The sequence below is a fragment of the Mus caroli genome, unplaced genomic scaffold (assembly GCF_978045245.1).
Source record: "Mus caroli unplaced genomic scaffold, Mus_caroli_1 scaffold_13, whole genome shotgun sequence".
Lineage (NCBI taxonomy): Eukaryota > Metazoa > Chordata > Mammalia > Rodentia > Muridae > Mus > Mus caroli.
In genome coordinates, this window is record NW_028227268.1 from 71,420,599 (window position 1) to 71,447,184 (window position 26,586).

General features: G+C 51.2%; 1 protein-coding gene and 1 long non-coding RNA gene across 3 annotated transcripts; one reads left to right on the forward strand and one right to left on the reverse strand.

The window, feature by feature from the left end:
- Positions 1-10,291: 10,291 nt before the first annotated feature.
- Positions 10,292-17,737, reverse strand: LOC147001530 (uncharacterized). The gene is made up of 5 exons (XR_015045074.1): positions 17,467-17,737; positions 16,179-16,314; positions 15,937-16,058; positions 15,233-15,343; positions 10,292-13,915 (listed from the first exon to the last, which is right to left on the reverse strand). It is a non-coding gene; the product is annotated as an uncharacterized LOC147001530 (long non-coding RNA).
- Positions 17,738-17,831: 94 nt separating this feature from the next.
- N4bp3 (NEDD4 binding protein 3) lies at positions 17,832-26,188 on the forward strand. 2 transcript variants are annotated; one of them, XM_021177706.2, is made up of 5 exons: positions 17,832-18,012; positions 22,380-22,727; positions 22,969-23,481; positions 24,116-24,370; positions 24,497-26,188. In XM_021177706.2, the coding sequence occupies exons 2-5, from the start codon at positions 22,410-22,412 to the stop codon at positions 25,022-25,024; spliced, it is 1,614 nt and encodes a 537-aa protein (XP_021033365.1). In that variant the 5' UTR covers positions 17,832-18,012; positions 22,380-22,409; the 3' UTR covers positions 25,025-26,188. The 2 variants fall into 2 exon arrangements, with proteins under 2 accessions (XP_021033365.1, XP_085686168.1); XM_085830042.1 differs by lacking the exon at positions 17,832-18,012 and adding an exon at positions 18,345-18,541.
- Positions 26,189-26,586: the final 398 nt, after the last annotated feature.

The window sequence follows — 26,586 nt, forward strand, 5'->3', positions numbered from 1 at the left end:
AGCAGAGCCAGAGCCATCTTGGGGAGACCAGAGTGGATGTGACCCTGAGCCATGTGAGGAGAGGAGGAAGGGGGAGGGAGAGAGAGAGAGGGGAACCAAGTCCAGCATCCAAGAGGGTGAAAGGTTAAAAAAAAAAAAGGGATGGGGGCAGGTAACCAAAATGGCTGGATTATTCAAGAAGAGCCTCTAGGAGCAGGGCAGTCCAGTTCCTGGGCTGGAGAATTCAGGGCAGAGTGTGGGGTATGCCAGCCATACCTGTAACAGGGTATGTAACAGGGACTGAGGGATGCTGGGAGAACCTGGGGACCAGGTCTGCTTTGATATGTTAAATAGGCACCTCGAGCCAAGCTGGGCAGTGGTGGCACACACCTTTAATCCCAGCACTCGAGAGGCAGAGGCAGGTGGATTTCTGAGTTCGAGCCAGTGAGGCTCTACAGAGTGAGTTCCAGGACAGCCAGGGCTACACAGAGAAACCCTGTCTCGAAAATAAATAAATAAATAAATAAACACCTCAGCCTTTGGTCCAGTGTTTGAGACCTAACATCCTGGAACTCACTTTGTAGACCTGAATAGTCTTGAACTCTCAGAGAGCTACCTGCCTCTGTCTCCTGAGTGCTGAGATTAAAGGCGTGCACCCACCACCATTCCTGGCTCTTATTTATTTTATATTTTTATTATTTTTATCTCTGTATATATGTGTGTGCATACTTGAGTTTCTGTGCACCATAAACATGCAGGATTCCCGTGAGATCAGAAGAAGGTTTGACTCTGATAGGTTATTTCTGAGCCAGTGAAATGAACGAATTCAAACCAGTTTAGAAAATATTAAATGCAGGTTTCCTGGGAAGCTGTTCTCAGGTGGGTGAGTTCACGGCCCCAGGAACCGAGGCTAGGGAAGTCACCATGAGGTGACTTTAGAGAGGTGCACAGGCAGAGAGAAAAAGACAGAGAGGGGAGACAGGAATGTCTGGATTATATAGGGAGGAGCCTCTGGGGGGAAGGGCAACCCAGCCCCTGGGCTGGAAAGTTCAGGGTTGGAGGGCAGGGTATGCCAGGTAGGGACTGAGGGATGCTGGGAGAACCTGGAGGCCGGGTCTGCTTTAATCTGTGAAATATGCACCTTAGCCCCTTGTCTGTCCGGGGTCTGAAACCAAATAGTGTCCACCAGGACTGGAGTTACAGGTGGTTGTCAGCTGCCATTTGAGTGCTGGGAACTGAAGCCTCTGAAAAAGCAGCCAGTGCTGTCATCCAATGAGGTGTTTCTCCAGCCCCTGTCCCAGGGGATCCCATGTCCTCTTCTGGCCTCTTTAAACACTGCACATGTGTGGTACCTGGACATTCATGTAGGCAAAACACCCATCCACATGAAATAAAAAATAAAGAAAAAATAAAATTCAAAAATAAATCCTATGGTATTCATTTGTATTACTTGATGGCAAGGATTGTTGTCTTGTTCTCATAGATTAGAAATGTGTTTGCAATCTCCGTCTCACGCCATCACCAATGTAATAGTAACTTCCAGGTTTACACCCACACGGGCTGACTGTAACTCCTGGGAAGGGAAGCAGCAGGCCCCTGGAGTGTACAGACAGCTACCGCGTGCCAGCTGCTTCCGGACACCTGTGCTTTGTGAGAGTGACAGTGTTAGAGTCCCTTTTCTTTTTAATTCCAAGCCACACATGATGGTGGCACAGGATCCTAACCCCAGTGCTTGGAAGGCTACGGCAGGTCGATTGCAAGGCTGAGCTACAAACCAAAAACTCTACCAAAGAGAAGACTTGAGGGAAGGCAATGAGGGAAGGGACAAGGGAAGGTTGAGGCACAGTGGTAGGGAGGGAAAGGATTTGCTTGGTGTGCAGGAAACTCTGGTTCAATTCCCAGCACTGCAGGAATCTGGACATGGAGACACAACTTTACAATTTCAGGAAAGACCTGGGAGCCAGAAGGAGAATCAGATGTTTCAAGTTATTCTCAGCAACATATCAAATTTGAGCAAATTTGAGGCCAGCCAGAGTGGCAGGGGTGGGGGGTACAGGAGGAATGAGGCGGGAGGAGGAACAAGGAGGGGGTGAGGAAGCGGGAGGGGGTAGTGAGAGAGATGGGTGGGGGAGGGAGAGATTCCAAAGATATGATGCAGGTTCCTGAGGCTACAGGTGCCCTGGAGGCTTTTGCCAACTGGAAAGAAATAACATAATGAAGAAGCCAAGCTCACTTCTGGTGGTTTTGCTTGGCTGGAGACAAAACTGGGATAAACTACCCCACAGCCCACACCCCCACCGCCTGGCCTGGAGCAGACCCAAAGCCTACAGTGCAGGAGTGTAAGGGAACTGAATAACAGCCGTCTCTTTCCCTGGTGCCAGTGGAGGCCTTGAGTCATCCAGGTGCCCTGGCGCGCAGCAGGCCTTGAGTATAAATTAAAATGATCAGTTAAGCCCTCAGGAGCCCAGAGGAAGCAACACAACATTTTCTTTGGAGTCAGGCCTAGTGGAGAAGACTTACCATGAGCGGAGGCAGCAGAGTGGAAAACTCAGGGTTGCCTGGGCTACAGCATAAGTTCAAGGCCAGCCTGGGTAAGAGCCTGTCTCAAAAGGAAAAGTTCTAAAAGAGAACTAGACATATGTGGTGGCTCAGAACTGTAATTCCAGTATCCAGGAGTCAGGAGCAGAAAAACGGCTGCAGGTCTGAAACTAGCCTGCCTCCATAGCAAGTTCCAGGGCAAACAGGGCTACATAGCAGTACCTTAGCTTAAAAACAAAGATGGCCGCCAGGCAGTGGTGGCGCATGCCTTTAATCCCAGCACTTGGGAGGCAGAGGCAGGTGGATTTCTGAGTTCGAGGCCAGCCTGGACTACAGAGTAAGTTCCAGGACAGACAGGACTGCACAGAGAAACCCTGTCTCAAAAAACAAAAAACAAGCCGGGCGTGGTGGCGCACGCCTTTAATCCCAGCACTCGGGAGGCAGAGGCAGGCGGATTTCTGAGTTCGAGGCCAGCCTGGTCTACAAAGTGTGCCAGGACAGCCAGGGCTACACAGAGAAACCCTGTCTCGAAAAACCAAAAAAAAAAAAAAAAAAAAAACAAAAACAAAGATGGCTCAGTGGTTAAGAGCACTGACTGCTCTTCCAGAGGTCCTGAGCTCAAATCCCAGCACCCATATGGTGGTTTACAACCATACATAATGAGATCTGATTCTCTCTTCTGGTGTGTGTGAAGACAGAACACACATATAAAACAAAATAAACAAACAAAAGAACCTAAAAACAAAAACTGGGAGCTGAGAGTCCAGTTTAGCTGGAACAATGTCTTTTAATTAATTTAACTAATAAACAACTAATTTGTGTGTAAAACAAATAAAAACAGAAGTGGCAGCCTGGCATAGCCACTCTTCCCTGGGAGGTCCTCCCACTCTGGAAAGTTCCTTCTCAAGTTTGTTTCATAAATGTGCATTTGCGGGAGCTGGTGAGATGGCTCAGCAGGTAAGAGCATCTGACTGCTCTTCAGAAGGTCCTGAGTTCAAATCCCAGCAACCACATGGTGGCTCACAACCATCTGTAACAAGATCTGACTCCCTCTTCTGGTGCATCTGAAGACAGCTGCAGTGTACTTAAATATAATAAATAAATAAATCTTTTTTTAAAAAAATGTGCATTTGCTCTGCTAAAAGGGGAAAGGAAAAAGAAGTCAGGCATGGCAGGGAGGGGCTAAGCCGATAAAAACAATTGTGAGCTCCAGAGTTACTGAGAGACCCTGTCTCAAAAAACAAGGTGAAGGCCAACTGAGGAAGCCACCAATGTTCACCTCTGGCTGCTTCATGGGCATATGCACCTGTCACACACACACACATATTCACACATACACATATATATACACATACATACACACATATACACATATATGTGTACACACATACTCAGACACATATACACATACACATGCACATAAACACACACACATACTCACACATATACACATATGTGCACATACTCACACACATGCACATGTACTCACACACACATGTACACATACACATGCACATACTCACACATACACATGCACACACACACATACATACATACATACATACATACACATACACACATATACACATACACATGCACACACACATACATACATACACATACACACATACACTTATTTTTTACAAAAGACATAGCAGAGAGATGGCTCAATGATTTAGAGCACTGTTCCTCTTACAGAGGGCCCAGGTTTGGTCCCCAGCACCCATACTATGGTTCACAGTGGTTTGTAACTCCAGTTCCAGGAGAGCTGACACCCTCTTCTGGCCTCTGAGGCACCAGGCATGCCCTGGTACCAAAACATGCAGATAAAACATACACATAAAATAAATCTAAGTTTTTTAGAAGAGAGAGCTGAGGACACAACTTAGAGTCACAGTCTGCCTAGCATGCAGAAGGTCCTGGGTTCAGGTAGCAGTATAAAAGGGGGGCAGGAATAATTATACCCCATTTCAAATTATATCTACAGATAATTTTGCACAACACTTACGGTGGTTTAAATAGAACTGGTCATTATAAACTCGTGGCCCATAGGGAGTGGCACTACTAGGATGCTTGGCCTGGTTGGAGTGGGTGTGGCCTTGTTGGAGGAAGCTTGCCAATGTGGAGGCGGGCTTTGAGGCTACATATGCTCAACTTACACTCAGTGAGGCAGACAGTCTCCTCTTGCCTGCCTGCTGATCAAAATGTAGAACTCTCAGCTCCTCCAGCACCATGTCTGCCTGGATGCTACCATGCTTCCAGCTATGATGATAATGGACTAAACCTCTGAAACCATAAGCCAGCCCCCATTAAATGTTGTCCTTTATAAGAGTCTCCATGGTCAGCCGGGTGTGGGGGCACATGCCTTTAATCCCAGCACTTGGGAGGCAGAGGCAGGGAGATCTCTGAGTTTGAGATCAACCTGGTTTACAGAGTGAGTTCTAGGACAGCCTGGGCTAAATAGTGAGACTGTAAAAAAATAAATAAAATAAATAACAAATAAACAGAAGTGAAAATAATAATAGTAATAATAATAGTTGATAATTTCCCAGGAAGGATACAAGCCTCTAGATTTGAGAACTCAACTCTATTATCAGCAGAATTAACACAGAAATCCAGCATTGTGGAAACTATGTAGGAAACTAAAATTGAGCCTGTGAGATGCACTGGTGCCCAAGCCTGAATGCCTAGGTCTGACCTCTGGGATCCTACAATGTGGATGGAAGGCACCAACTGCTGCAGCTTGTCCTCTGGCCACACACACTGTGGCAGTTGTGCAACCACACACATGTGCCATCACCGCCACACAGAATGAATGTCTGAAAGAAAAGCAAAACAAGGCGGCTAGAGAGATGGCTCAGCTGTTAAGAGCACTGACTGTCCTTCCAGACATCCTGAGTTCAAATCCCAGTAACCACAGGTGGCTCACTACCATCTATCCTGAGATCTGATACCCTCTTCTGGCATGCAGGTATACGTGCAGATAGAGCATTCATTTACATAAAACGAATAATGCAAGACAAAACTGCAGGCCAGGCAGGGAGGGCACTTGGGGGATGAAAGCAAGATGATCAAAAGTTCAAGACTAGGGGCTGGAGAGATGGCTCAGTGGTTAAAAGCACTGGCTGCTCTTCCAGAGGACTTGGGTTTGATTCCCAGCAACCACGTGGAGGCCCACAACTCTCTACAACTGTCTGGAACTCCATTTCCAGTGGATCTGACATTCTCACATAGACACGCAGGCAGATGGAGCACCCATGCACATAAAAATAAATATTAAAAAAAAAAAAGGTGAAGACTAGCTAAGGCCATATGAGACCTGTCTCAAAGAAACTGTAAAAAGAAGAGCCAGCTAGATGGCTGAATAGTTAACGTTCTTGCCACCAAGCCTCAAGACCTGAGTTTGGTCTCCCTGGAACCCACAGAAATGTAGAAGGCAAGGACATTGCCAGGCAGAGGCAGGTGGATCTCTGTGAGTTCGAGGTCAGCCTGGTCTACAGAGTGAGTTCCAGGACAGCCAGGGTTACACAGAGAAACCCTGTCTCAAAAAACCAAAACCAAATCAAACAAACAAACAAACAAACAAACAAACAAAATCTGACTCTGTTCAAAGTCTCCTGACCAATGGTATTCATGAATACACACACACACACACACACACACACACACACACACACACACACACACTACACATACATACACACACCACATCCACACACCCCCATATACATATGTGCACACATTTTTAGAAAAAAGAAATCACAAAACAAATCAAAGGCTTGAAGAAGAACCATGAAGCGTGGCGGTAGACAACAACTTGTTAATAATGCTGCAATGCTGGTATTTGCCTCTGCTTCCTTAGGTCCCAGTACCTTTTAGATTCTACTCAGTGAGGCTGGGGCGGGCACTGTACAGCAAGATTCCCAGATTTGAATCCTTGCGAGCTTTCAGCTAGGTTTGTATACGGGAGCCACTGTAGGGAGAGCTGAAGGACGGAGAAAGGCTGTCTGTCCTTCTTATCCCTACTTCTAGCAGCCTTTACTTCCCATCCTTGGCTTCTGCCAACATGGCAGCAACTGTAGCTTTCCCTATGAGGAAAGGTCCAAGTTGGGGTTCTCCTCCAACTCCGCCATCCCATCAGCCCTACTTCCTGAACCCTTTCATCCTCCCAAGCCTAGGGGCGGTAGCCACTCACTGTAATTACTAATATCCGGGGAATCTCGGCTTCCTGCTTGGCTACAGCATCTGGGAAAACATCCCACCTTGGATCTCTTACCACACTGGCCTGAGAAAAACTAGTGTGGTTAGTTTGTTCCTGTGGACCCTACACATGGCGCGGGGCTCTTCCAAGGAGACACGGTGTCACGGACTGAATTACTGTTGACAGTTACTCGCTAGCAATGACCATGCATACAGCTTGGATCTGCAAAACCTAACCCCACCCTGCCCTCAGCAGGCTTTGGCTAATGATATATGAGGTTAAGTGATGTCTGCCGCCAGAAGCTTCCAGAACTGTCAAAGGATTTTGCCATTGTTCTCTCTCTCCACCAGGAGCCTGGTGTGTCGCCAGTTGTCCCACAAAGGAAGAAACAAACCTTTGTTGTTCAAGCCAAGGTGACTGTGGAGATGCTTAATGAGCCACATAAAACCTGACTGGGTCTGGAAAGAAGCGGCTTTGTACTTAAGAGGGCTTGCCATTCCCGCGGAGGACCAAGGTTCAGTCCCCAGCACCCAAACTGGGTAGCCTTAACTTTTAGCACACACACACACACACACACACACACACACACACACACACTTTTTTTGTTTGTTTGTTTTTCGAGACAGGGTTTCTCTGTATAGCCCTGGCTGTCCTGGAACTCACTCTGTACTCGAACTCAGAAATCCGCCTGCCTCTGCTTCCCGAGTGCTGGGATTAAAGGCGTGCACCACCATGCCCAGCTGCACACATTTTTAATAAAAGTAGCTATTTGGTTTTTTCCTTTTGCCCTGTTATAGCGTCAAAGGGTCAGTGTGTTCCAGAACAGTGAACTCTAGAGGAGACTGGAACTAAAATGCTTGAGTCTGAGATGGGTGAGAAGTCTCAGTGCTCCCAGAGTCTGCTCTCAGTTAAGTACAAGCAGCATGTGGGAATACCAATATAATGCCTACGACAGCTGGTCTCTGAACTTCTAAGTGTTCCTTTCGCTTTGCTTCCCCAGTGCAGGGATCTCAGGCATGCGCTGCCACATCCAGGTCTAAATTCATTTATTTTTTTAAATTCGGGGCCAGTAAGATAGCTCAAGAGGTAAAGGCTGAGGACCCTCAGGACTTACATGTAAGGGGAGATCCACTCCCAGATGTCCCCTGATCTCCATAGGCATGTCACAGTAGGCAGACAGACACAAATACACGTGATGACTTCTTAGGTTTTAGTTATTTGCTTATTTGTTTGTTTGTTTATCTGTTTTAACACAGGTTCTCACTATGCAGCTCTGGCTGTCCTGGAACTCACTTTGGAGTCCAGACTGACTTCAAGCTCACAGAGCTTGCCTCTGCTTCCCCAGTGCTGATATTAAAGGCATGTGTCACCACTCCTGGCTGACAATTAAAAAAAATTTTAAAGCAGTTACATGTCAGCTAGTGCCGACCTTTGAGTAAAGTACTCAGAAGGCAGACCTCGGAATTTGAGGCCAATATAGTCTATATAGCAAGGCTTGCCAGGACTACATAGTGAGACCCTTTCTCAGAGAAACAAACAAAAACCATCCGTAATAGTTGACTCATCCAGTGGGCATAGTGTGGTGTGTGATTACAGGAATATGTGTAATGGTCAGCTAACTGGCCCATATAGTAACCAGATACTTACTATGTCTTTGTAACATAAACTCTCTGGTGTTACTGTATGTGTCCTGTGTGAGTGTGACCCTGTGCATGTAAGAAGTCCCACACTCCATCCCCAGCACGTTGGAAAATGGGAGTGATGGTGTGCACCTGTAGTCTCAGCAGGGTAAGAATGTCAAATTCATTCTCTCCTATGTAGGGAGCTTAAAGCCAGCCTGGGCTACATGCGACCTTGTCAGAAGGAGAAAGAAGAAAAACTGATTATTGTGGTGCCAGACCCTGTGTTCAGTGGTCCTTGCTAAAGCCGTGTTAGCAATATGCTTTCTGGTGGATGGAGAAAAGTCCAATCTTCCCGTCCTACAGTTCCCTCCCTCCTTTCTCTGATAAAACCAGATCCCCTGGAGATGAAGGTCACCTCCATGATAAGAGCCAAGGAGGAATGTGAATGTAGGTCCCAGGAAGCCAAGGCTAGTGCCTCACCAACACTGGGCATCCGGGCAGGGAGCTGCTTCCCACCCAGCAGGTTGAGTGCTTGCTGGGAAGCAGGCTGCCACTGGGCTACGCCCCATCTCCAAGAAGCCTCAAGGCAGGGCTTCTCATCCTTTCTGTGTGGCGACATTTTTTACAAGATCCTAGGCACACAGATATCTACAGTAAGTAAATACTCAAAACATACACCCACTGATTTTTAAGACAATTCTTTGAGACACAGCCATTATTGTTTAGCTAATTGTGTTTTGTTTGTAAAGTTTTATTTATTTAATGCATATCTGCATGTACACCTGCATATCAGAAGGGGGCATCAGATTTCATTAGGAGATGGTTGTGAGCCACCAAGTGGTTGCTGGGAATTGGACCTCTGGAAGGGTAGCTAGTGAGCTTAACCGCTGAGCCATCTCTCCAGCCCTTGTTTGTTTTTCAAGACAGGGTTTCTCTGTGTAGCTCTGGCTGCCCTAGAACTTGTTCTGTAGACCGCCTACCGCTGCCTCCATAGTATCTTGCCATTTATTTTATTTTATTTTATGTTTTTTGGTTTTTCGAGACAGGGTTTCTCTGTATAGCCCTGGCTGTCCTGGAACTCACTTTGTAGACCAGGCTGGCCTCGAACTCAGAAATCCACCTGCCTCTGCCTCCCAAGTGCTGGGATTAAAGGCATGCGCCAATTAAAGGTGTGTGCCACCACCACGCGGTGGCACATGCCTTTTATCCTAGCACTTGGGAGGCAGAGGCAGGCGGATTTCTGAGTTTGAGGCCAGCCTGGTCTACAGAGTGAGTTCCAGGACAGCCAGGACTACACAGAGAAACCCTGTCTCAAAACACCAAAAAATCAGGACTGAATGTTTGCTCCTGAAGGACACACATCTTTGACATTTAAAAATTCTTATTTAAGATGTATCTTATGCCATTTTCCCAGTCCTCCTATCTTTGACCATATATATATATGTGTGTGTGCATATATATATATATATATATATATATATATATATATATAGAGAGAGAGAGAGAGAGAGCTGGATTTGGCGGCACTCGACTTTAATCCCAACACTTGGAGGCAGAGGCAGGAAAAACACATCTCTGAGTTCAAGGATTCCCTGGCTTCCGGTACAACTTGGACTACACAGAAAAAACCCTGTCTTGAAAAACAAAACAAAACAAAAACCTCAAATATTAAAAAGTTCATTTTTAATTATTGAGGCTATACACTTGTGAGTTCAGGTTCCTGGAGGCCTTGGAGTTATAAGCAGTCATGAACCACTTGATGCAAGGGCTGGATTTGAATTTGGGTCCTTGGCAAGAATGGTTTGTGCTCAAGGGAAAAAGGTGTGGTGTGATAGAGCAAGACACTCAACGGCCACCAGTCTCTGTACATGTGCGTGAGACACACACACACACACACACACACACACACACACACACACATACACTCTTACATGCACACAAAGAGCTGGAGCCTGGAAGGCCATGGCCCACCACCAGGCTGCTTCCATTCCAGGTCTTGTCTGCCAGGCTTAGAGTAACTGGCATATGGTGTAAGTTGGTGGGACAGGAGGATATGCACCTTCAAGAAAGGGCCTGCTGCCCAGATAAGTTGCCAGTGTCCAGCTGTTAGCAGCTGCAGGATTCGTCTTGGCTTTCAGCCTCAAGCCATACTTCTCTAGTGACTGAAGAAGGGGATGCAGTAGGGTTTCCCCTTAGTGGTGCTCCTCTGGCAGGTGACAAAGCTGGAGCCTTGTATTAGGCAGTAGTCAGGTCTGCATCCTCCAACACTGCCAACTCAAGCAGGTGAGCTGGCCCAGGGACACTGGTCCCTATGGGTTCCTTCTTTATCCCCATCAACCTGACAGGCAAGTACCAGGGGATGGTGGCGGCTATGCACAGGCTAAGCAGCACCTCTTGGGCCTGGCTTCTCTGACCTCTCTATAGCACACAGTCCTGCCAAGGGCATCACAAAGGCCATGCCTTGAACACGTCCTAAGGACTTGCGTGGTGGGCTCGGGGCAGAGGTAGCAGGATAAAGTTGCTGTTCTCATAAGTCCTGAGAGGGCTGGGTGGATGGATGTACGGCAGTGCCAGGCAGGTGAGGGTGTGTGCAGCTGTCTGGCTCTCCTGGGTGGGGCTGGGTGAAATGTTTGGGGATAGGCAGTGGCTGTCACATGGTCTAGCTGCAGGTTTGGGAAGAAAGCCAAGATACATCTGTGCGCCAGACACATCTAATCATTTACTGGGTTAGGGAAGCAGAACCGAATTGGGCTCTAGAGAAACTTCTGCCTTGGTACCAGATGTACAGGAGAGAAGGTGATGCTTGGAAGATTTTCAAAGGCTGTACTTGGCACTTGGTGGAGAATGGAGCCCAAAGGCATGGAGGGGAGTGGGCAGGGCCGGGCCATCATACTGCAACACGGAGATGCAAAGGGAGCAAGAAGTGTATGGGTGGCCAGGTGACGGAGACCCCAGACACTGCAACAGAACATGTCAAGCCTGGCATTCCCCTCTCCCCACGGGAGCTGAGGCAGGGTTCTACATCTTTCCCATCTACCCCCGAAAGGCTTCCTCCCCTGGATTTCCTGTGAGGGAAGAAGCAGGTGACCTTCCTGCTTGCGTCACCCATGGCCAAGGGTGGCAGGGTAAAGCAGAGAGAATGCCTGCTCTCAGCTTTCCTTTCTCGTGCCTGTGAAATCACACAGGAAAACAAATACAGGGAGCGCTTCAGTGTAGCCCAGTAGTAGAAAGCTTTATGTCAGGCACGACCTATGAAAGCTGTATGGTGGTGCATGACTTCAATCCCCGAGCTCAGGAGACAGGCAGGCAATGTCTGTGAATTAAAGGCCAGTCAGGTCTACATAACAAGTTCCAGACAGGGCTACAGTGAGACCCGAGGAAGCAAGTATATTTAGTGTGTGTAAAGCCCTGGGTTCAATTTCCAGTAAGCCCCCAAATAAAAGCATAGTAACAGCAACATAAAATGTCTTCCCTGCCAGGCAGTAGTGGCAGACATCTTTAATCCCAGCACTTGGGGGGCAGAGGCAGGCGGATTTCTGAGTTGGAGGCCAGCCTGGTCTATATACTGAGTGAGTTCCAGGACAGCCAGGGCTACACAGAGAAACCCTGTCTGGGGATGGGGGTGGGGGAAGTCTTCCCTAAAATGTTTATGGATGAAATGCTGTTATCTGGAATTTGTTTGGAAACAACCCAGGAGGGCTGAGGGTGTAGCTGGGGATATACTTTGGTACAGGGGTTTATCAGATATGAGGCCCTGTCTTCAGTTCTTAGGAAAAGGGGATAAACAACCACCTGTACCCCCAGCTACTTGGGGTGCTGAGGTAGGATGGCTTGGGCTTAGGACTGCTAGTTGAAGGTTATCATCTACAGAGAAAAACCATAACTCTCATGTAGCCCAGGCTGGCCTAAACTCATTTGTAGTCAGGAACGACACATAAGAATCCAAGGTCACTTTATCGAGCTGATATTTTCCCTTTCCTTTTAAAAGTACTGAGGTAAATACACTCACTATACCAAGTGCCGCCTTACCCAGCTGGAGTGTGCTCAGTAGGGTTGAGTGTGCCGACACTGCCTTATAGGCCAGACCCCTACCCCAGGTCCTAAACCCTTGAGAGCCTGGGGCCCAGGCTTCCACAGCGCTGGAGCAAAGTGCTGCAGCCACTTAGGCTGGCAGCTCCTCCTGGACTGGCTGGTCCAGTTCTCTCTGCGGCCTAGCTGGGCAGCCTGGACTTCCGGGGGCGGGTCTCACCCTTGAGTCCTGGATGGCTCCTGCAGGTCTGAGCTGCGGGCACCTGAGCATGTCCCGGCAGGTCTCAGCTTCCACCCACAGCCTGCCTGGGGCTATCCAGGTCACCAGGTCACCAAGGGAGGAAGGGCTGCAGGAGAGGAGCCAAGTGAAGGCGCCTCCCACCTCTGTCGGCTCAGGCAGGGCAATCCAAGTCTGCTTTCAGGCCAAGATGAGAGAGAGGACTGGACCCAGGAGAAAGACAGTCACCTATGACCCATGAGGAAGCTGGGGTATCGAGCAGTATCCGTCAGCCAGCTCTTTGCAAAGACTAGGGTCCTTAGTGGCCTCCAACACAGCCCAAGTCTTCTCTCTCAGGTTGGATGTTGGCTCAGCTCCAAAGGGACAGGAGAGAGCAGGAAGGAGGGAGGGTGAGAAGTGAAGGGTGGGGGCTGCAGGGCTGTCAAGTCCCTGTACATCACCCCAGTTCCTGCACCTGAGCGAACTTAAGCCAGTGATTCATCCTGTTCTACAAAGTCAAGAATCCAGGGCTCAGAAAGGTCACCAGGCAGTTACAAAACCAGGGTCCACAGCAAGAACCATCTCTCCTCGTTCTCCTCTTCCTCGTTAGAAAACAGCCACGAAGTTCCTTTGCGGGTCAGACAGTGCATTGGAGAGGAGCCCCGGCCAACTGTCAGGCCCCAGAGGAGCCTGGAGTGAAGGCAAGACATCTCTCTCTGCCCTCCTAAAAGATTTTGGTTGGTCTACTAATTAAGATATCCTTAGACAGATGAAGATGAGGAAAGCTGGGGCGGGAGAGGTGCTCGGCGATTAAGCACCTGCTGCTCTTACAGAGAAACTGAGTTTGGTTCCCAGCACCCACATCAAGCCGTTTAAAGCTGCCTGTAACTCCGGCTAACTTGGGTACTGCATGGACATGAGGCACATACACACAATCAGGCACACACGCCTACACAGCATTTCTCTTACAGGAGGAAACTGGAGGTGTAACTCAGTTAGTAGAGAGCTTGCTGTGCATGTACAAGGCTCTGGACTCAATCCCCCAGTACCAGGGCTGGGCATGGTGGCAAACCTCTTTAATCCCAGCACTCGAGAGGTAGCTGCAGAAGGATCAGAAGTTGGAGGTCTTCTGTTAGCCACAAACTATGTTTAAGTCCATCCTGAGGTGCATGGGACCTCCATCTCAAAAAAGAAGAAAAATTGCCAGGTGTGGTTGTGCAAGCTTTTAGTCCCAACAATAGGGAGGTGGAGGCAGGTGAATCTCTGAGTCTGAGGTCAAACAGGTCTACATAGTGATATCCAGGATATCCAGGGCTATGTAGAGACACCCTACCTCAAAAACAAACAAACAAACAAACAAACAAACAAACAAACAGAGAAAACCTGTGTTTCATTGCAAAACAATTGGTGCTATAGAAAAGAATATGGGCTCTGGGCTCCCAGGATGGAAGGATGACTATGCCACAAATTTTGGGAAGGTGAACGGAGGAGCTCCATAGAGATTAAACGTTGTCTTGATCTTTACAGAAGCTAGACACGGTGGGGGCACATCTGATCTGTAATCTCAGCACTATAGAAGCAGAGGCAGGATTATGACTTCCAGATTAATATAGGCTAGATAGCAAGACCCTATGTTAAAAACTAAAACTAGGGCTGCCCAGACTGTTCACTGGGCTCTCCTGCTTCCTGTTCCCCAGGCCTCAATTCAAAGGAGCCAGCACAGTCAAGTGTACTGTGTTAGGATGGCGTTTCCAAAACTCCTTCAAGACCTTGGGAGAATCTGTACTAGGCACCTATGTGTTCAGGGCTTGTTATTTTCTGGGAGTGACAAGACAGGACAAGTGACCCAGTGATGAGGGTGCATGGTGAAAGAGCCATTGGCAGGGAAGAGGCTGAGAGTGGCAACACTGTGATCAATTTTATGTTGAGGGTGGGAAGATGGACTCTGAAGATGGTAGGTCACTCCCAAACCAGCCAGTTACAAGGAGGAGGCTGAGGCAGCCCCTAAGACACAGGTGGCCCGGAGGCAGTAGCTGTGTCTAAGCCTGAAGGGGTGGCAGGGCCAGTCTTGGGCCTGAGACTCTACAACACAGGCTTCGGATGGCTGGAGACAAATGTGTGCGCTATAAGGTTCCTCTCGGGCAGGTTGGAGAGGAGCCTAAGAAGGCTGTTGCAACTGTCAAGAGGAGAGGTGATGGGGCCAGGGGTGACAGCCAGAGAGGGGATGAATTCCTATTCAACATGGGTAGCCCTAGGACCCTTACTGACTTGGGCATTTGCAGGCAACAGATAACTGAAGGAAATCAAATTGTCCCAGGGTAGCCAATTCAGGAAATAGGTACTCCCAGGAAATCTGGTTTCACTTCAGCCCTGGCCTGGTGCCCCAAGTGCCTCACTCCTTGGCATTGGAACAACATGGCTTGCATGTCAAATCCATAGTTCTGCCGGGCGTGGTGGCGCACGCCTTTAATCCCAGCACTCGGGAGGCAGAGGCAGGCGGATTTCTGAGTTCGAGGCCAGCCTGGTCTACAAAGTGAGTGCCAGGACAACCAGGGCTACACAGAGAAACCCTGTCTCGAAAAAACCAAAAAAAAAAAAAAAAAAAAAAATCCATAGTTCTGTCAAATGTGGGGACAAGATACTCACGTATGCGTGTCTGCACGATGAACTCAAGAGACAGACAGTTCAGTGGGTGCACCCCCTCCTTGAGGCCAGCTGCCTGCATGAATCTAGTCTTGTTCACGTGGTGAGGCGAGCCTGCGATGGGAGGGAAGCAGCCTGACCTCTTGATGGCCTCTGATCCCCAACTCTGTCCAGTCCACCTTCTCTCTAAGACCTCAGAAAGGCAGACCCTTTCAGGCCCTCTAGCTCTGAGGTGTACTTTGGGGGTGGTAGATCATGTGCCCCCACTGGACGCCCCCCAACTTTTTTATCAGAGAAAGCTGAACCAAGGACATCCAAGAATCCAATGGCATGTCCCATGCCTTGATGACACAGAGGAAGGCATAAGGGGGCTGGGGGAAGAGAAGGCACTGGATGGTGTCTCCGCCTACTTCTCTACAGGGTCAGCTGGTCCTACCTGCCTTGCCATTCCCTATCAAGGTGACAAGAGTAACAATATGCAAAGGCTCAAAGGCTAGGCAGTATCTGTCGGGCCAGCTCCTCCCTAGGGGCAGGACAGTGGTCTTAGCAGTCTGTGGAGTCTCCAGCCTGTGCAAAGGATGGGGACAAGTAGCCTGCCTCCTGATGTCCCCTTGCTTCCCTGAATGACATCTCTGTTCAAAGGTTAGCAGCAGGCTCTCTCCCTCCACTCTAGCCCCTCAGATCTGCATCCCAGCCAGGCTCCTTACCTGAAATGCCAGTTCTGAGTGTTCCGTTCAGCCAGGAGCCTCTAACCCAGTCCTTCCTGCTGGGATGCCTGAGATACGTCTACCATCCCTCTCTTCTGATAGCCTGGTTAAGGGAAAGAACACTGGAGGGGGAGGGAAGAAAGAGGAAACCAGAACTTGGATAAGTCACTGCATTTGCAAACATAGAAGGGGATCCAGGAAGGGGAGGGAGGTGGCCTTGGGTGTCACTGAACCTGACTCACTTAGAGATGGGGCAGCTGAAATGGTTCGCTGGGCGAAGTCTTTGCTGTATAAGCCTGAGGACCTGAGCTGGATCCTCCAAAGCCATGTAAAGGGAGAGAGAGAAACAGACTCCACAAACCGTCCACTGTCCTCCACCTGCACGCAAATGCATACACGTCAACATATGACAACAAACACACATTCATCCTCATTTCTCCCTCCCTGTGGCTTCTAGCACTAGCCTGCATTCTGCCCATAAAGGTTCACACATGGTCTGTTTCTTTGACTTACCATCACTTCTTAGAGGTTTGAGTTGTAGCATGAAATGGCACTATTCCTTTCCTGTGGTAAGTAATATTCCACTGTATGGTTGGACCACACTGTTTATCCTCTCACTAATTGCTGGAGGGTTTGACCTGTGTCCTCCTTTTGACTGTTATACACAGGATTGCTATGAACATCTGAGTGCAAGCACTTGTGGGCATACCTGATTTCTTTAGTCATATACCCAGGAATGGAATTGCTATCATGAATCTGTTTAACTTACTGGTTTGGTTTTTTGGTTTTTTTTAATCTTTTAAAAAAAAAAATTACGTGTATGTGCCAGCGTGAGTAAATGTGCACCGAGTGGGTGTAATGCCCCCAGAGGCCAGGGGGGGCGTTCCATACCCTGGAACTGGAGCTGCAGAGGATTGTGAGCAACCACGTGGTTGCTGGGAACCAAACCGGGTCCTCTGCTAGAGCAGCAAGTACTCTTTTTTTTTTTTTTTTTTTTTTTTTTTTGGTTTTTCGAGACAGGGTTTTTCTGTATAGCCCTGGCTGTCCTGGAACTCACTTTGTAGACCAGGCTGGCCTCGAACTCAGAAATCCGCCTGCCTCTGCCTCCCGAGTGCTGGGATTAAAGGCGTGCGCCACCACGCCCGGCGAGCAGCAAGTACTCTTAACCACTGAACCATCTCTCCATACACAACCCTTACCACCCCACCCCACCCCACCCCATCCCACATCCATGTTTAACTTTTTAAGGAAGAAAAGGTGTTCTAACTTCTTGCTCTTGAACGTGTCTGGGTGTCCAGCCTTCTGTTTCCGTCCCCCGCTACTGGCTTACCCAACCCATATGACTCATTTACACTATCAGTCTGGCCCCTAAAGGCATCTGAACCTGCCGCCCCTAGAAGGCTGCAGAGGTAAATCAACCTCCCTCCAAAATAAAAGTCCAGCGGCTAACTACTGTTGACGCCTACTACACCTCTTCGGCTCTTAGAGCGCTTCTTAGGTTTATTCTCAAACGAGGAAAGTGTCGCTTACCTGAGAAAGAGGCGGCAGAGACCTGACCGACCCATCCCAGCAAGCCAGTTTGGAAGCTGGTTCTGGAAGGAAACCGGGTGAGGCGGGCGAGGCCGGGAGTTGGAGGAGGAGGAGGAGCAGCAGCAGGCGGTGCGGCGCGCGATCTAGAGCCTCGTCCGGGCTGGGGTCTGCAGAGCTGCTGCACGTGAGCGAGCGAGCGAGCGAGCGAGCGAGCGCGCATCGGGGTGGCCGCTGCACCATGCGCGGCTAGCGGTGGGGACCCGGCCCCGCAGCACCCGGGAGCCCGGGCGGGGCTCAGGTCGCTCGGGGGCGGTGCCGGTTCCCGCCCCCCACATCCGGGGGCCGGGCTGGGCGCTGGGGCTCGCGCCGCACGGGTGAGTCAGGCCGGGTTTTCCCTCCGTCTCTGGGGCCAGCCGACGAGTGTCGCCCAGTGCGTCCTTTGCCCGCCGATCCAGCTCCCGCGCGTTCCCGAAGAGCCTGGGAAGGGAAAGGTTCGAGACCGAGCTGGGGACTGCAGCGCGCCCTAGGATTCACGGCGCCAGCATGGTAAGTGGGTAGGGCGGGTCGCTGAGGTCGTTCTCGGACACCGGGCGGGGGTTGGCAGGATGCTGTGCGCGCCCCTGTGTCCTCTGCTCCCGCGCAAGAGGCTGACCTGTAAATGCGCTTTCCGTGGAGCATCGCCCCGATCCCCACGCCGCAGCTAGGAGGGGCAGGCGCCCTTGGCGCAGGAGTCTGACCTCGGCCTCCGCCCCCTGCACCAGTTCTAAGCAGGCCCCACAGACGGCGGGCGGGAGACTGGCACCCCACCCCGCCCCCTGGGTAGCTAGGAGGGCCTCCAGTAGTTCTGGGATCCCTCGCTTCCTCCACAGCCTTCCTGGGCGCAGTTCCACCGGGATGTCCAACCTGTCTTCTCTGCCGCCTTCCCGGGGACACCACTCAGCTGCCCTCACCCTCAGGGTACCCTTTTCCTGCCTCAGCCCCCTACTGTGTCTGGTCCTCACCTGGGGACCTGCGAACAGGGGACGTCCCGAGATCTGGGACTCCGTTCCAGTCCTGACTTTAGCCTTTAACAAAAGTAAGGACCAGGACTCTTAAGGTATCTCGGTATTAAGATGGGGGCTTGGGACATACCCAACACAAAGATACAGATTGGGAATGGTTGTCCTTGGGCGGGAGCAGAGGCGGGAGGCCCTCCTGGACCTGGAGATGAGCCTCCTCCCAGGCTCTCACAAGCAGGGCTTGCTTCTCTGCCGACTGGCTGCGTGTGGGTGTGTATGTGCAAGACTGTGAATGAAAGCGACCAGCTAGTTCCCGACACCGCCTCTAGCAGTTTCCTGAGCTCAAGAGTCCCTAAACCAGCGCCACTTCCACTATTTCTTCTTCTTACCTCTTTCCCCAGGGCGGGCAAGAGAGATCTCTGGGAGGGGGGTTAAGTTCCATCCCTCTCAACCTTGCCCTTGGGAGAAACAAGCGTGGGGGGCTGGGCAGAGTATGCTAGTGGAAGGTGACCCCTAGCTGGGACAGCTGGGTGTAGTATAGCGGGCTTTACTGTGGGAATCCAGATTGGTCCTCAGAGTGGAGTCTTCTTTCAGCGTGTGATTCCTTCTTTCAAGCCTCAGTTTCCCTATGTGTAGATAGGGTCCTTTATGCTGTGCTCCACCGACTAGTGTGGAGACGATGTGACATTGTGAAATAGAAGAGCTCAGAAACACTGAAGCACTGGACATAGAGCAAAATGTGGATAATTCTGTCCTGGGGGTAGGGTATGCCAGCCGCCCCCATCGCCTCTCAGGCTGTCCCCATTTTTGGAGTTGGGACATTCCAGTGTCATTCCTCTGTGGCAGCTGCAGGCACACCCCTCAGAAAGGCTGATCCCCCCCAGCAGGTGGTGTGACCCTCCCCTGGGGCACTCTGGTGGGACTAATGGCTGTTCAGGTTGAGGCTCCTGCCTCGGGGAGGATGAGGTGCCCCAACCTGAAGGAAATGCAGTGAAAGCTGCCTCCCATACTGCTGAACATGACCTTGGGCACCCCATTCCACCTCCTGGGTGTGCTTTGAAGAGGCATCCAGGGTCTGGTGCTGGGGTGTCCCACTGGGTACCTCTATTTGAGGCTTTCTGCACTGCTGGCTGATCCTGGGGCTAGAGGGAGACAGGAATGAAGGAGTACTGCTGTGGCTGGATGAGTAATGGTGTGTTCAGCTCCTTACAGAACCCTGGGCTTTAAGATAGGCACCCTACTGTGGCAGCACAGCCCTAGCATTTGGTAGAGCCCCCCCCTCCCACTTTCTGTTCTGCTCTGATCTCCCAGAGGTTATAAGGCTCTTGCTAGCTCTCTCCTACACACACACACACACACACACACACACACACACACAATCACAGGCCAGAGAGCCTGCACAGCTGCCCTGGCCCAGGCAGACAATCCCAAGGCTCCTAAGCAACGGAAAGGAAGGAATGTGTGTGTTGGGGGAGGGGCAGAGGTAGGTTGGGTTCTCTAGGAAAATGGTTAGCCTCCAAACTGAGACCAGGGGTGGCCTCAGCCCAGCAGGTCGAGCAGACAGTGCTACTGAGTGAGACCTGGTCTGGGTGGGTGACCTTGTATAAGCCATATTGTCCGTTGTTGGACAGGACTGTCCTCACTCTGGTCTCCTAACATACATTTGTCTACAGGACTCTGTTTTCCGTATGAGGCCATTTGCATAGTTTGGCTCAGGGCCACACTGGTTCATCCCTGAGACCCTTTTTGTGGATACCACATAGTGTCAGTTGTTTCTCATGAGACTGCAAGCAAGTGACTGCACAGAGGAAAGTGAGGGTCTGTGTGTTTGGGGTGCAGTGGGTATATCTGACACTGTCCCCAGTGGGCATCCAGGACTTAACAGTTCACAAAGCCCTTTCTCCTCCGCGGCCTCTTTGTCAGTTATCCTGACAGAGATGACTGGGGAGGGAGACAGAGAGATGGCTGGGACTAGATCTTGTTCCTTGAGGAGCAACTGAATATTTCACATGTCTATCTAACTGAATGGGCTTGTCAAGGTGAGGCAGTGTTGAATGGGGAGACAAGGTGACCAGGTCTAATTCTTTTGATTGTGGGTGACATCCTGAGTCCTCCTAGACACTTGGCAGTCCTGATGGTGCTGGGATCCCATGAGTCTTCATCCTGACCAGTTCTGTGACCTTAGGTAGGTCATTCCATCTTTTTGAGCCTCCAAGGGCTTACCTTTTTTAGAGGGATACTGAGCTGGGGGTGGCAGCACACGCCTTTAACCTCAGCACTCTGTCTCAAAACCCAAGATAAATAAATAAATTAAAGTTAAAAAGGAGAGCTATTGACGCCATATTCTCCTTGAGACTCCTGCAAAATGCCATGTTACTGAAAGAGCCCCAGCTCCAGTAGTCCCTATCTCTTGAGTTTACATAGCTTGTGATATCCCTAGAAGGGTCTGACTGTTCATATGGAGCTGGGCTGGGTGTCTAAACTCAAGACTTGCACCCCACCTTGAGTGGTGTGTTTTTCAGGAGCAGAGCGGGCCATTACAGTTATTTATTGCCTAGGGTAGAGTTGGCTGTGGAGTGGGGGAGGGGGAGGGGACCAGGCTGCCCTCCCTCTCCCAGAGACTGCTTTGTCTTTCACAAACACAAAACCTGGAAATGGTTGAGGATGGAGCCTCCTAACCACCATTGTTTGGGGTGGGAGTGGGTGTCCCGGAAGCTCATTGGGTGGGTGGTGGTGGGTACTCCCAGATGCAGCCTGCCTGCCAGACATCTGCCTGGCACTGGGAGCAGCTGTGTGTGGGTGGATGGGAAGCATATAAGGTGCCATTCACTGCTGGTTGTTTGCACCTACCGTGTGCTGGGCAGTGGGTGTGGCACACACACCCGCCTCCTGAGAGTTGGGTCCCAGAACACGTGGGAGACAGTTCAGAAGTCTGGTCCCGTGGTATGGAGCTGAAGTGTGTAGTTAAGCTCAGCCTTGGTGTTCTGTGCTGACTGTGGCTTCAGGCCAGACCTGGTCACATTATCTTACCCCGTGCTCTTGGCATCTCTACATGATAAATGCTGACTATCGTAGCTTTTCTGCTCCTGAAGTAGGCACGGCTCACACGGGCTAGGCATGGCTAAGGTCACAAGCTGCTAGCTTCCAGGCCGGGTTCTGTGAACCTGGCTGGTGGCACCTAACAACAGAACACAGCGACATTATAAAGTCTGTCTGCCTCTCTTCCCTCTGCCCCCGTCACTGCCTAGACCTGGACACCTGTTCCGGAAACAGAGGCCATTGTTCCTCCCCTTAGGCCCTTCCTGTGTGTATCACCATCCTTCCTCCCCTGGGCCCTTCCTGTTTGTATCCCTCCCACTGTATCCCGCCTGCCCCCAACCTCACCCACTCCAGATGTTTCCCTGGGGGACCTCTGACCCTTTGAGGGAACCACCTAGAGAAGCCAGAAGGACAGACCTCCTGCGTTCTGGTTCTCAGTTCTTGCTCCTTCCCCATCCCCCAAATTTGATTTAGAGCCCATCAGAAGTAAGCAAGGTCATGGGTCAGACAAAACCTGAGCCACCCTCTGCCCTTTGCTGGCTCGTTTCTAGGAAGAGGGCCCTTGCCCTACAACTTGAGGGCCTCACCTTCCTGCCTTGCCTCTGCATTCCGCTTCAGACCCCTGTCTGGGAGCTGTGCCTTTAGGTGTTCCTGTGGAAGTCCCATTTCCTTTGCTTTAGACTCAGTCTGACAGTAGTCAATGTACCCTTTCCATCTCTTGCCATCCTGTGACTCCCATTCTGTTCACACATATCTGCTTCTGACGGGCCTGGGCAGAGCGAGTTGCTTACAGATGGCAAGTGTCTGGTTTTAGTGCATCTGGGAACTCGGGTACTGAGTGCCCATCTGCCACTAATGGAGCCTTCTGATTCCCAGAATCAGCTGCCCGCGCCCTGTTGAACCTTCATGGCCACAACCTCAGGCCCTGCTGGCATTGCCATGGGCAGCGTAGGCAGCCTGTTGGAACGGCAAGACTTTTCCCCTGAAGAACTTCGGGCCGCACTGGCTGGCTCCCGGGGCTCCCGGCAGCCCGATGGGCTCCTCCGGAAAGGCTTGGGCCAACGAGAGTTCTTCAGCTACCTGCATCTCCCCAAGAAAGATGGCAAGACCACTAAGCGAGCTCCTCGGAACGAGCCAGATTATGCCACCCTCTACTACCGGGAGCATCCTCGGGCTGGTGACTTCAGCAAGACCTCCCTGCCTGAGCGGGGTCGCTTTGACAAGGTGCATCTGCGTTTCAGGGGATTGGGCCCAACTCAGAGACTGTGATGCTGGGGTGGTCAGCTGGGAGGCCCTGACTGTGGGATGGGGCAGATTGAGGTGTGAGAATACTGAAGCCTGACCAATGCCTCCTTGTGATACTACCCTGTATTCTCAGAGGGAATTCCCTAGGGCCTTCGGGGGCACGAGGTAGAAAAAAGTGGCCAACTCAACCTTGCTCACACCTACGTTCTCTTCCTGACAGTGCCGAATCCGTCCTTCTGTGTTCAAGCCTCCTGTGGGCTCTGGGAAAGGCTTCTTGTCCATGCAGAGCCTGGCAGCCCACAAGGGCCAGAAGTTGTGGCGAAGCAATGGCAGCCTGCACACTCTGGCCTGTCACCCACCCCTGAGCCCTGGGCCTCGGGCCAGTCAGGCCCGTGCGCAGTTGCTTCACGCTCTCAGCCTAGATGAAGGTGGCCCTGAGCCCAGCCTGTCGGACTCTTCCAGCGGGGGTAGTTTTGGCCGTAGTCCAGGTACTGGCCCCAGCCCCTTCAGCTCCTCCTTGGGCCACATTAATCACCTTGGAGGCTCCCTGGACCGTGCTCCAAGGAGCCCCAAGGAGTCTGGACCTCTGGCGGTCCTGAGCTGCTTGCCCGAACCACCTCCCCCCTACGAGTTCTCCTGCCCCTCTACTGAAGAGGTCGCTGTGTTGCCTGAGGCCTGTGAGGAGCTCAAGAGGGACCTCGGTGACCAGGATGTTTCTAACTCCTTTACTCAGGTGAGGGGACCCCTGCCCTGGAGTGCTTTGTCCCTTGCATTGGTATAGGGACCAGATTCATCTCTGACATCTGGCATAACTTGAGGTAGGGACAAACCGTGAGCGAGGCCTAAGCATAGTATGATATTGGGGGCTGGTTGCGTGGTAGAGGCAGCAGAGAATGAGACCAGAGGCTATGGCCCTGATGGGGTCCTTTCTCCCATTGTGCTTAAGGAAAGAAAACATCGAACAAACCAGCAAAAACCGCCCGTAAACTGCAGTATTACTCAGTGGTAGAGTACTTGCCTAGCATGTGTGAGGCCCTAAGTTCAAATCTCACCACTGAAAAGAAAGAGGCAGCTCGTCTTAGCCACACTTCAACTACATGGAGGGATTCCATGGCCCTTTGGTCCTGCCTGGAAACTGTGTAGGAAGGAGGGAGACTGTTTCTGTGAGTGGCGTGTAGTAAGAACAGTGTGGAGAGCCTCTTTGGGTATGAAGCGCTTGTGGTCAGGACCCTGGGTTCTGTGGCCTAGGACATTAATGGTGGCTGGCAATGGGCACAAATGAACGTTGTTATGGGGAAGGCCAAGTATGGAAATCTGAGTGAGGCTGTGCCCACTGCTAACCGGTTAGTTCCTCTTTCCCGCTGCAGGTGCTAGAGGAGCGCCAACGGTTGTGGTTGTCTGAGCTGAAGCGGCTGTACGTGGAACGACTCCATGAGGTGGCCCAGAAAGCTGAGCGCAGCGAGCGCAACCTCCAACTGCAGCTGTTTATGGCCCAACAGGAGCAGCGGCGCCTGCGCAAGGAGCTTCGGGCTCAGCAGGGCCTGGCCCCAGAGCCTCGGATCTCTGGGTCCTCCGTGGAGGCTGACCCCAATGCTCGGCCAGAGGAAGAAGCCCGATGGGAGGTAGGACACCATCTGAGGCATCCCCTGCTGTCTCATTGTCCTGGTCCCATGCTCTGTTCCATCAGACAACAGGCCCCAGTGTCATACAGTGTTTGGCCCTTGCTCACGGTTTGTCCTTTACCCCAGGTGTGCCAGAAGACCGCGGAGATCAGTCTGTTGAAACAGCAGCTTCGGGAAGCCCAGGCGGAGCTGGCACAGAAGCTGGCAGAGATCTTCAGTTTGAAGACGCAACTTCGGGGCAGCCGGGCACAAGCCCAGGCTCAGGAAGCTGAGCTAGCCCGGCTGCGGGAGGCAGTGCACAGCCTGCAGGAGCAGGCACCGCGGGAGGAAGCCCCAGGCAGCTGCGAGACAGATGACTGCAAGAGCAGAGGACTGCTTGGGGAGGCAGGAGGCAGTGAAGCCAGAGAAGGGGCTGATCAGCTGAGGGCAGAGCTGCTGCAAGAGCGGCTTCGGGGCCAGGAGCAGGCTCTGCGCTTTGAGCAGGAGAGGCAGACTTGGCAGGAGGAAAAAGAGAGGGTGCTCCGCTACCAGCGAGAAATCCAAGGGAGCTACATGGACATGTACCGCCGCAACCAGGCACTTGAACACGAGCTGCGGCTGCTGCGGGAGCCTCCTACATCCTGGAGTCCCCGGCTGGAGTCCTCCAAGATCTGAGGCTCGCCAAGTGTGCTGATAGCGGGCATACTGTCAGAAGATACCCTGAGATGGCAGGCTCCTCCCTTGCACTGGTTGGAGGCAGAATCTGTAGAGGCCAGATCAGGGATGGGACGCCTGCCCCGTGGAGGGCTCCAGCGGGCAATGGGATGGATAGGGTACCTGCTCCCGAAGCTGTGGCAAAGTCTTGCTAGCAGCGAACCACACCCAGGGAGGGTCTAGCCCTGCTTCCAACAGTGGGTGTGGCCCGGTAAAGTAGGTTGGAGCCGTCCAAGCTTCAGCCCCACGATGCAGAAGGGCAGGAGAGGAGGAGGGTGGCATGTGACCTGGCCTGAGGTCTTCCTCCATGGAAGGAGCCAGGGGTGGGAAGATTGGCCACCTCCAGAATAAAAAGCACGTTTTTTATGAGGAGGCCTAGTTGATAAGATTGTCCTTGGCCCGAGGCCAGAGGCTCCTGGATGGTCAGTGCTCCAGGCCTTGGACCTAGGCTGTAGTTCCTTCTATGGTCCCAACAATGGAAAGAATATACCCCGTTTGCAGTCTCTGGTCTTATGTGTTTGAGAATGGAGGAATGTTATTCCTTGCTTCCATACCCCCACAGGCCTTAGCTGCTGTGTGGGCTGCAAGTGCTTTCTTCGACACCATCAGATGTTTGAGAAGAAACAATGCCAGGGGAAACAAAAGGATTGGTCGACAGGCATTTGCAGAATATGAAGTGTTTTTCTGGTGGGATGTCTGGACCCTGGGTGCCCAGGCAGCTGCTGGGTTTGGAGCCAGCTCAAGACAACTTCCTCTGTAATATGTAAAAGCTCCCGTGGGCTCTGCCACCTCCAGCTGTGGTGTGCCCCTCCCTCCATGGCATGGGGGCCAGAGGCAGGTTCAGGAACTCTGGTCATTTCCAGGATTAGCGGTAGAGGCCTGTGGGGTATTTTATCTTGCATTAGTACTGCTTTGTGTTCTAGAAAGATCTGGGGAAAGAGTCCCTCATTCTGTACCTGGTCTCCAAGCTGACATTTTAAATCTCTGCTTCCAGCTAAAGCTGATCCCAGGTCCCTGAAACACTCAGACACCCCTACCTTAGCAGTGGCGAGCATCCTATGGGCTTTGTTCCCTTTGAGCTAGGGATGGATGCAGCTGATATCTCCTTTGCCTACCACCTACCTTACCTGCTTTCTTCTTCCTTCCTTCCTTCTTTTCTTTTCCTCTTTCTTTCTTTCTCTTTCTTTCTTTCTTTCTTTCTTTCTTTCTTTCTTTCTTTCTTTCTTTCTTTCTTTCTTTCTTTCCTCTTTTTTTTTCCTTTGAGTCAGGGTTTTGCTATGTAGGCCTATAGACCAGACTAGGATGGAACTCACTGGGTAGCCCAGATGGACCTGATTCTGCCACTCACCTGTTGGAATTAGAGACCTGTTCCACCTTAGCCTGCTGCCTTTCCTTTTCCTTGTGTTAGACAGGGTCTCCCAGTATAGCCCAGTCTGGTCTTGGACTCAAAAATCCTCCTGCCTCTGCCTCTTAAACGCTGGGATTATAGACCTTGTATCTCCACTTGGGCTCTCTTCCTCTAG